We start from the raw sequence: 9,346 nt of genomic DNA, 5'->3' as shown, positions 1-9,346 counted from the left end.
CCACTTCCCGGTTGCTAACTGGTCACTGAGAGGGCATATGCCTCCACTGACTAAGGTGGCACCAGTCACCCATGCATCAGGGCCAAGGTAATTCATTTAGGCTATGGATAGAAGATACACATCAATAAATTGAAGTGATCAGAAACCAGTTTAAATGTGTAACAGAACAGAAGTTCAGTGTACTTAAACCACTTTCAAAATGGCCAAAACTGATTTAAAAATATAAACCTGGATACATGTAATATCAGACTTAACTGATTTACGTCAAACTGGATTATGGAATTTCTGTTCCAGATCCCTTCCTGGTTCAAATTAAATCACCACCCCCCAGCATCCCAGGATGCTTTGCAGTCCTGGGCTGTGCTGTCTGCTCCCACAGAGCAAGGTTGGCCTCACCCCTCTGCTGTGTAGCCCAAGCACCATCACTGCTCTGGCTGCCTGTAAAGGGGGTGGGGGTGGGAAACTCAACTGGGGTCCCATGTGGGCAGGGAAGAGAATTTAAACCCCCATCCCTCCCCTCTACCTCAGCATACCAGTCACTGGAGCAGCAAGTGGGAAAAAGCCAGGCAGGGGCTGCTGTGCCTCTGCTAGGCAGATCCCAGCTGGGGTCCCATGTGGGTACGGGAGAGCATTTAAGCCACCCTCCCTCACCACCACCTCAGTGTGCCAGCCGCTGGAGTGACAAAAGAAGGAAAAGCCAGTCAGGGGCTACTTCGCCCCTGCCAGGGAGGCCCCAGCTCAGGTACCATGTGGGCAGGCGAGGGGATTTAAACACCCTGTCCCCTTCCCTCTGCCTCAGCATGCCCACTTGGACCAGGTCTGACTTATGTCACTGTCCCCCCACTCCAGGGAACAGGGGCAAAGCTTGGCAGGGGCTACTTCCCCCCTTCCGCAGCACACCCTAGCTGGGATCCATGCAGGCCAGGGTGGGGTTTTGAGCCCTCAGCGGCCTGCTGGGGCCTGGCCATGCCTCCCTGCCCCAGTTTGAGCAGGGAGGGCAGAAAAGCCTTAGAGGGCTACTCTCCCAGCTTTTCTCCAGCCTTCCAGCCACTGCCAAGGAAGGGAAGGCTTGCTCTAGCACCCCCAGCTTCTAGACTGAGCCACTACAGGCATGTGGCTACATTTCTAGAATCAAAAGTGAATGTCTGTTCACTTGCTTCTCAGTACAATCTATGCAGTTTAGACTAATCTGAAAAGACTGAATTGATTCAGCCTTTTAGCTGTCTGTACCTAGCCTTATGGTTAGGTTCCAGGTTTTTCTTTAAATGGTATTATTTAGGTTCCACACACCTCATCATTTTTTCATAATAATTCTTCCAATTTTCATTTTTATCCTATGCACATTTTTGGTTGGAGTTTTTTAGATAAGAAGTACCTCAGACTCCTGTTTAGCCTTATTAAGAGTCATGGGGCTCAACATCTATTAAAAAAATCTTTATCCACAATCTCAACAATTTGAATAGTCCATGAGAAGTAAGGACCTGATACTGAAAAGGCTTATGCATATGCTTTGGGTGCATGCAGCCATTCACTGCACCCAGTCTATGTTCACATAACTTACTTTAAATCACCTACACAGACTGGAAGTGCTGTGAACAGCCATTCATTGCTCCCAGGAGCCATGTGGGGAGCTGATGTAAGTAACTGGGGATGGAGGGAGAGATAGGAGAGATCAGGGGGTTGGCAGGCCTGCAGGGAGGAAGTTGCCTGGTCAGGGTAAAAAGTTTGAGGGGCTAAAAATAGTCTACTCTAGGCCAGCCAGGGTGGGAAAAGTGCAGCCCTGGGGCTGGGATGAGTGGCTGGGCTTTCCAGTCCTGGTGCTGCATTGTGAACAGGTACAGGCATTCTGGAGGCTGTATTAATGCTTTCCTAAAGTAGTTAACCCAATCTTATTTTAAGTTAATGCACCTCAGCAGGTGAACTAACTTAAATTGGGTGCACCATTTTTTGGGGCAATTCAAACCCTCTAAATGCCGGCACAATCGGGCACTTAGATCAACCCTGGTTAGGTCAATCTAATTTTAACATCTGCAAGTACCCATTGTGAACAAAGAAGTCCCCATCTCAGAGAAACTTCTTATATACATACGTTAAGTATGTGCAAAAGTTTATATCGGATTAGTGACAGACATCTCCATTAACAGACCCTTATATGAAAAACCCTTCCTTTATCCCCAGCAGTATTTTAATATAGTTTAACAGTTATGGCATGGTAGGGAAAATTTGAATATGGTTGGTTAGGTTTACCAGCAAGTTTTGGGGGGTTTTTAACTTTTGTTTTGGGGCAGGAAAATTGCATTTGTTTCAAATATAAGTTATGTAAATGCCTCTTCCACTTAATATAACCTGAAAACAGTCTAGATTTCATAGAGAAGAAAATAACTGATTTCAATTAATTGAACACATCTTTTTCATTTAAATTAAGCCCCAAACTCAGGAAATCAGTCTACTGATGATATTGGCTTCGGGCCTTTTCTGAGGAAACTTGAAATAGGAGACTGTAATAAGCTTATTTAATGTAATTAATATTAGGTTTATACATAATATTCTTTATTATATTTTACAGTCAGTACTTAACAGGAAAATGCTACCTTTTTTAGACATATTTATTCCTATTATTTTGGAAAACTGTCTTAATTGGTAAAATCTAAAGTAACAGAAGCAATACATTTTATATTCAGTGTCAATCTTATTCCTAAGCAAGGACTTAAATGCACTGACATGTCATGATTTGGGGAACTGGCACTTTTTTTTGCAGGCAACCAACCTGTATTCTGAAGGCTATGACAACACAGAAGTTAAAATATCTTGCTAAAGAGCCATTATCTGGAATTCAAGCTCTGCTCTGGACTTCTGCCAAATTCTGCCCCTAGTCAATGCAGCTGTAAATGGTCATTTGGTTAGGGAAGCCAAAAGCAGACAAATGTAGGGCCATGAGGCTTGGCAGCATCTTTGACCTTAAACCCATGTTCCAAAATTTAAGCATTCATTAAAAAAAAAACAAAGTGTCTAGCCCTTATCTTTGGGAAGAATCTTCAGAATTGGAACCAAGTGACAAGTCGACAAAGCAACGTCAACTGGCGTGTGTGCACACGGTGTGAATAATTGGTCAATTCTGTGAGTGGTCAATTCTGCTACTATTCTGAACTGTACGGTCTAATTACATTTAAAATGTCAGTACTGTTAATTAATTCATGCTTAAACTTGGCAAGAGATAAGAGAAATAAGCATATAAAAATTTACCATGTGCTGCAATGCTTTGTTTTGGCATGTTATGCAGGAACAAAATGATCTGTCCTTCAGAGCTTTGGGAACATAATGCTATCTTCCTCACTCAAATCACTCTGCAGTTTAGTGGACTAAGAAGTTTGAAACAGAGCAGATGTATTTGTGCTAATTTAAAACAGACCTTATAAAACAAAACTCTAATGGCAAATTATGGATGTTAATGATGACTATGCCTGATTTAGTGATAAAAGTCCTACACTCACATTGCAGTCTTTTATTGCTTATATAAAACACCAACTTTTGCAACAAATCTTGAAGTGGACTTAGCAGTATTTTCTATTTCTTGAAGAAGTTATTCTTATTTGGCACAGGTGAATGAGTGTTAGTCAGATCAGCAGAAAACCAGATGCACCAAAATATACTATAGACTACATAAAAATATTGATGTGGAAAGTTATCAGTTTGTTAACTGCTTCTTCTCAGTTAATGATTCTGCAAATCGTAATTTGACATCTTGAGCCATTGTACAAAGTTTTCTGGTGCTGTGCAAACATCAATTTTTGCAGTTTCTTTTGCAACATCCAGATTATGACTTACCTTAAAATAAAAGAGAAATTCTCAATAATTTGTGACTGAAGTACTGAATGGTAACAGTAAAATTTGTTTGGTTTCCTGAAGTACAGCTCAAATTATACATTCACACTTTACATCAGTGGTCACCAACCAGTGGATCTCGATCCACCAGTAGATCTCAGAGTGTCTTGGAGCCGATCCAAGGCTGGGGTGGGGGGATGAGTGCCTGTGTGCATGCCAGGCCAGCAAGTCAGTCCATGGGGGAGGGAAGGGGTGGGAATTAGATTAAGGCCCCCACAGAGGCAGTAGCAGGAGTGAATGGGGCCCCAGCCAAGTGGGACTTCCCTGCTGTGCGGGTGTGCCACCAAATAATTTTTTCTTCCTCTGCCTTGATCTACTCCCTCTTCCCTCCCCAGAGACTTACCTGCTGGCCTGTGGGGAGGGAAGGGGAGGAGGGGTGAGAGTGAAGCATGGTAGGTCTTGGGTTGCTTTTAAACGCCAAAAGGTGATCTCCTACTTAAAAAGGTTGGAGACCACCGCTTTAGATTAATTGCTTTTGTCTTCTGAAGTTAAATAAAATATATATTTGCTCTTTTGTTTGTTTTCCTAAAGAGATGGCAAGCTAATCCTCCAGTAATTGCAAGTTAAAATAGCTTTCTATCACAATCTCCAGGTTTCCTGGCACATCAACTTTATATAGGTCTTTAAAAAAAATCAACTAGTTAACCATGCCTGTGAAGATTCCAAAAGTTTATATAGGATTCACCTCTTAATTAAATTGTCTCTTTCACACATCAGAATTTTTGGAAGATTATCTGACCTATCATCTTTCACAGTTCATACTTAAAGCAGCTGTTTCTTCTTTTCTTTAGCTTTCAGGTCACCAAGACCCTGGGACTCATTCATTTAAAGGCTCAATGGGATCTGATCTCAACAACCATACCTGATGTCAAGCCACACATGCATAGCAGGAGGCACAATTCTATGATCAATGATCAGATCTCAATCATACCCTTTCTATTTGCCAGTGCAGGGGGAACCTAGGATCATGATTCCAGGCTCCTCTTCCACTAGCAAGTTGAAAGTCAGCTGCCTGCAGCCTGCTCTGACCCAAGGCTATCCTGGGTCCTTAGAAGAAATTTATACTATTTAAACAAAAAGCTACAATAATTAGCTAGTAGAAATTGGCATACTTAAATTATCAGAAACTAACTCAGCAGATTATGCCTTCTGAAAACATAGCCAGGTATATTCCACTAACAATGTGCACACTTAGCTTCAGTTAGCATTAACAGGAGTACTGTGGGGGGAAAAAAGCTTGAAACAGATTAATATATTGTACTTCAGTCCCCACCTACATGTTACACTTAAGACATGATTAACCAGTTAATCATGTCTTAAGTTGTAACCCAGCCACATGTTTAATCAACTAATGGCGTAATAAAACAAGGAATAAGCCACAGAGTTATTCCACAAAAAATGTGCAATAACTTTGTGGCTCATTCTTATCAAGCAATTAACTGAATGCATGGCCAGCTGCAGCAGTGCACTGTGCGCTACCACAGCTGTGAGTCCCACGGCTGACAGGGCTCACAGCAATGGCAATGCATGGGGCACCACCACAGTTGCAAGCCTCATCAGCTGCAGCACTCCCAGATGCGGCAACTTGTAGGGCATTGTCATGGCCACAAGCCTCATTAGTTGCAGGACTCACAGCCATGGGAGTTTGCCACTTGCCAGCGCAGGGAGAGCCTGGGATCATAAACCTAAGCTCTTCCTGCACCAACAATCAGGAGTGATTGGATCTGATACTGGAATCCACAGTCACGCCTCCTGCCACGTGCCTGTGGCATGGCAGGAGACACAACTGTATGAATTGTCCATCGGATCCTATTATGCCTCTACCAGATTGTCTAATGAGGCCCTTACATTTGCAAGATGACCACAGTTCAAGCAAACAATTTATTTGAAGCCTATTATTTAGAGAACTAAAAGCCAGGACTGACCATATGGATCAATTCAAGATGATATTCAGAGCAACAAGCTGAGGAAAACATCAAATGGGAGCTAAACATCAAATGAGGAATGATGTAAATCTTGGTGCCTAAATAACTGCTCTTGCATGCTACACAGGTTATCACCATAACAAGAAGGTGGGAAATCCTACACCTTTTTTTTTAAGTAATTTTGACTTATGTAGTGCAACATTTTTCCCATACCTATTATTTACAATTAGAATACCTGGAAACCTTTTACAAATGATAAACTGCTTTATTGCTATGTAGAAGAGGGAGCTATTGGGGCACCAAGATTTACATATTTTCTCATTTGATGTTTAACTCCCATATATGCTTTAAGAGGTTTAGCTGCTACAAAGTACGCATACAAAGTACAGTTATTAAAAGAGCAAACAAGTGTAGTAGCATGGGTAATCTTGCCCACAATCTGTTAATCTGTGCATTGCAGCTGTTAATAGTCACAGAGATCATTATGTGAAAGAACAGAACATTGCAAACCCTTTTTGCCATCTTTAGGATCTTTATGCTCATCAGTAAACAAAGAAAAGAGGACACCACTGGAATCACCATTTACATTTCTACAAAATAAAACATGTTAAACAACACATGTGGTCTAAAATCTGTAAGGCCGTAACCTGTTCCATATATATAAAATAAGTATCTGAGTATGATCTTGTTACAGCCTGCTAGAGTCCCTGAAATGCAATTGACACATGTATTCTTGTAATAAGTCTTAAAGGCAAATTGAAGGCGTAAGTCATAAAAAGCACTGAGGAGGAGGATGACCCAGCCTTCTTCTGCAGTACTGTTTTTCATGAACTCAAGCAGCATGGAACAGGTTTGCACATATATGCCTAATGACAAGCAAATGAAGAATGTGAAGAAAAGGCACCAAAAATTTATAGAAACAATTTTCATTATTGTCGCTGTTACTTCTTGCCTCTTAATTCTGTCTCCCTGAATTTGTTGTGTTTTGATTTTATATTATGGCAGGAAGACTTACTATTTGATTCAATAAATGCCTACTGCAAGGGAGTGTTGACAAAGTGTTAGGGCTTATAATGTAAACAAAATGAAATTATTTTGATCGTTTTGAAAAATATTTTGTAGTCAATATTTTAATCCATGGCTCTGCCAACTCAGAAATTATTTATTTAAATAAATAAATAAACATAGTAACTGCAAGTAATTGCATTTTATAGTTAACCTGTTTATTATTAATGCATGCATGTCAACTCTTGACATCTCTCTCGAGCAACAAAGTAGGCTGAAATAGCCTAATAGTACAGCGTTCTTTGACGCAAGTTATTGCCTATTCACAAGATTAAGGATTTACTGCCTATTAAAGGAAAAAACAATTCATTTACTAACAATGGAGTACAGTCCTTTATGTGACAGTTCATTTTACTTTGTAATAAAAAAGAAATCATCAATAGAAGCTTCTTCATCCTGCAAAACATGTGGATTACACTAAACTAAGCACAACTAAAACGTATGGTATAGGCCACATTTTCATTACCAAGATTTTCTAATACTGTAACCAGAAAAACAATGTTATTTAAACATATACATTATATACAGATTATATAAACATAATATTAAAAAAACAACAAACAAAATGTATCTACCTGTTGATAGATAAGCAAGTTTGCCTTATCTTGTATTTGTTTATATCATGTGACAAGGAAGCATATATATGAACTGTCACTGGAATTAATTAAAATGTTGTCTAATGGTATTAAGCACTGGTTCAGGGTTAGTGTTTTATAGATGTTCCCACCTGTGCATTTACTATAGTCCTGCCAAAAACAGATTGGGCAATCCTAGAATCCTTCCTTCACATAAGTAAAGATGTCTCCTTTGAATAAAGGATGGAGGATAGGACTCTTCTCAAGACATCATAGACTATGATTTCTTGCATTTGAGTCAACTTCCCTAATACAAACTGTCCGTTTCAATGACCAAATATTCTTTTTAGTTAAATACAAAAAAGTTTTCAATATTTCTATCTTTATTATAATAAGTAATTGTACATTTACTAACTTCTTTTCTGCATGTTTTCCATAGTGTAGAATATGACTTCAGGCAACAAGAAGGCAGATTTCATCAGATTTTGAAAAAACTGGATCAGGTAGAGCAAAGTCCTACCACAGCTCCTCCCCCAAAATTACCAACAGACCATCCAATTCCTGAGAAGCAGGAATTAAGAAGAAAAACAAAAAAGGTGAAAAAGAAATGTTTCTGGTGGATTTGAATATTGTACAGCTGACATACATAACTCTGAAACTACATTTCAGGAGGCATTCAAAAAATGTATGTAGAGGTTTGACAGTAGCTTTAGAAGTGTATTAGTGAGAAATAAAGCTGGGAACTAAACATTTAATAACAATTAATATTGAAAGAAAAGTTTAGAATAAATTTTGCTTATTTAATATGTTCAGTGAATAAAGGCATATGAACAGACTATTTTCTAAAAGGGGATGTAATCGTTTTCATAATTTCAAAAGACATTTTCATAAGTTTTTGTAAATACAAATTTTCTACCTGCAAATAATGTTGGAGATGTGATTTAAACTGATAAAAGCAAGGACAGTAAAAGTTAAGGAAGTCACACTAAAAATAGTCATCTCTGGCTTAGTTACAAGAAACACTGGTTATAATCATTTCCTGGTCTAGCCTTCAAAGATACATGAGTTCAGTAGGACAAAAGTTTTCCAGAACATAACTTTACCAATGATGAGAGCCTATTACAAAATTATTTATCTTTCAAGTGAGTTATTTTTATTGCCTTTGTGCACGACTTCAAACAAAAAAGATTTGTGACTGGACACTATTCCTTGTTTTTGTTGGTTTGATCTAGAAACTAGCAATTATTTAAAATGCAGTTTTGCATATTTCTTAATAGCCTTCCCAAGAGATCTTTCATAAAGCATTCCTATCTTTGTTTGTACTAAATACACATCTCAAGTCTTTCATGGAATATTGGAATGCCTCAATGCAAGCCTCTTTGACCCAGAATATAGTCAGAGGCTCAGGTGGTGTGAAAGCAGTAGTAAACAATGATGCTCTAATGTCAATGCAGGTAAGTGAACTGAAGGTTAATTTATCCATATTTTATTTTATAAATATAGCTGTAGCAACCTATCAACAGTAGATATTTAAAGGGTATTTTTATACACTTAAGAAAAGCATTGAGCATGCAGGATGATCAGAATTTATAAATGGAAAAATCGCTACAGAAAAATTAATAACCAAGTCTCAAAGCTCTGAAAAATCACTATATAATAGTATTCAGTGCAGTCCTCCTCTGAGAATTAAGTATAGTTTGTTAAAACAGCATTTCCTTGTCTATTAGATTTATTCCTTGGGTACAAGAATATTTTAATTCTTGTTCTTATAAGCTGTTTAATGTTAGGGAAGACAGCTAGCTTGCTTCTAATCCTTTCTGTACGTCAGAAAAATCATTCACTGAATTCCAACTAAACAGAAATAATCAATTATATCTGTATGAGCACAATAAAGGCCAA

The 9,346-nt window shown here is 38.8% G+C and overlaps 2 protein-coding genes across 2 annotated transcripts in view; one reads left to right on the top strand and one right to left on the bottom strand.

The window, feature by feature from the left end:
- Window positions 1–8,123, top strand: part of FAM196B (family with sequence similarity 196 member B) — a 256,405-nt gene extending 248,282 nt beyond the window's left edge. The window contains exon 5 of the mRNA XM_019506523.1: window positions 7,887–8,123. Coding sequence (XP_019362068.1) covers window positions 7,887–8,073 — 187 coding nt within the window. The 3' untranslated portion in view covers window positions 8,074–8,123. The remainder of the gene's footprint in view (window positions 1–7,886) is intronic.
- DOCK2 (dedicator of cytokinesis 2) overlaps window positions 1–9,346 on the bottom strand; it is an 849,953-nt gene that overhangs the window by 531,026 nt on the left and 309,581 nt on the right. The gene's annotated exons all lie outside the window — the stretch shown is intronic.

This window comes from Gavialis gangeticus, unplaced genomic scaffold (genome assembly GCF_001723915.1).
Source record: "Gavialis gangeticus isolate Ggan-Ray unplaced genomic scaffold, GavGan_comp1, whole genome shotgun sequence".
Taxonomy (NCBI): domain Eukaryota; kingdom Metazoa; phylum Chordata; order Crocodylia; family Gavialidae; genus Gavialis; species Gavialis gangeticus.
This window is presented reverse-complemented; position numbering and strand designations above follow the sequence as displayed.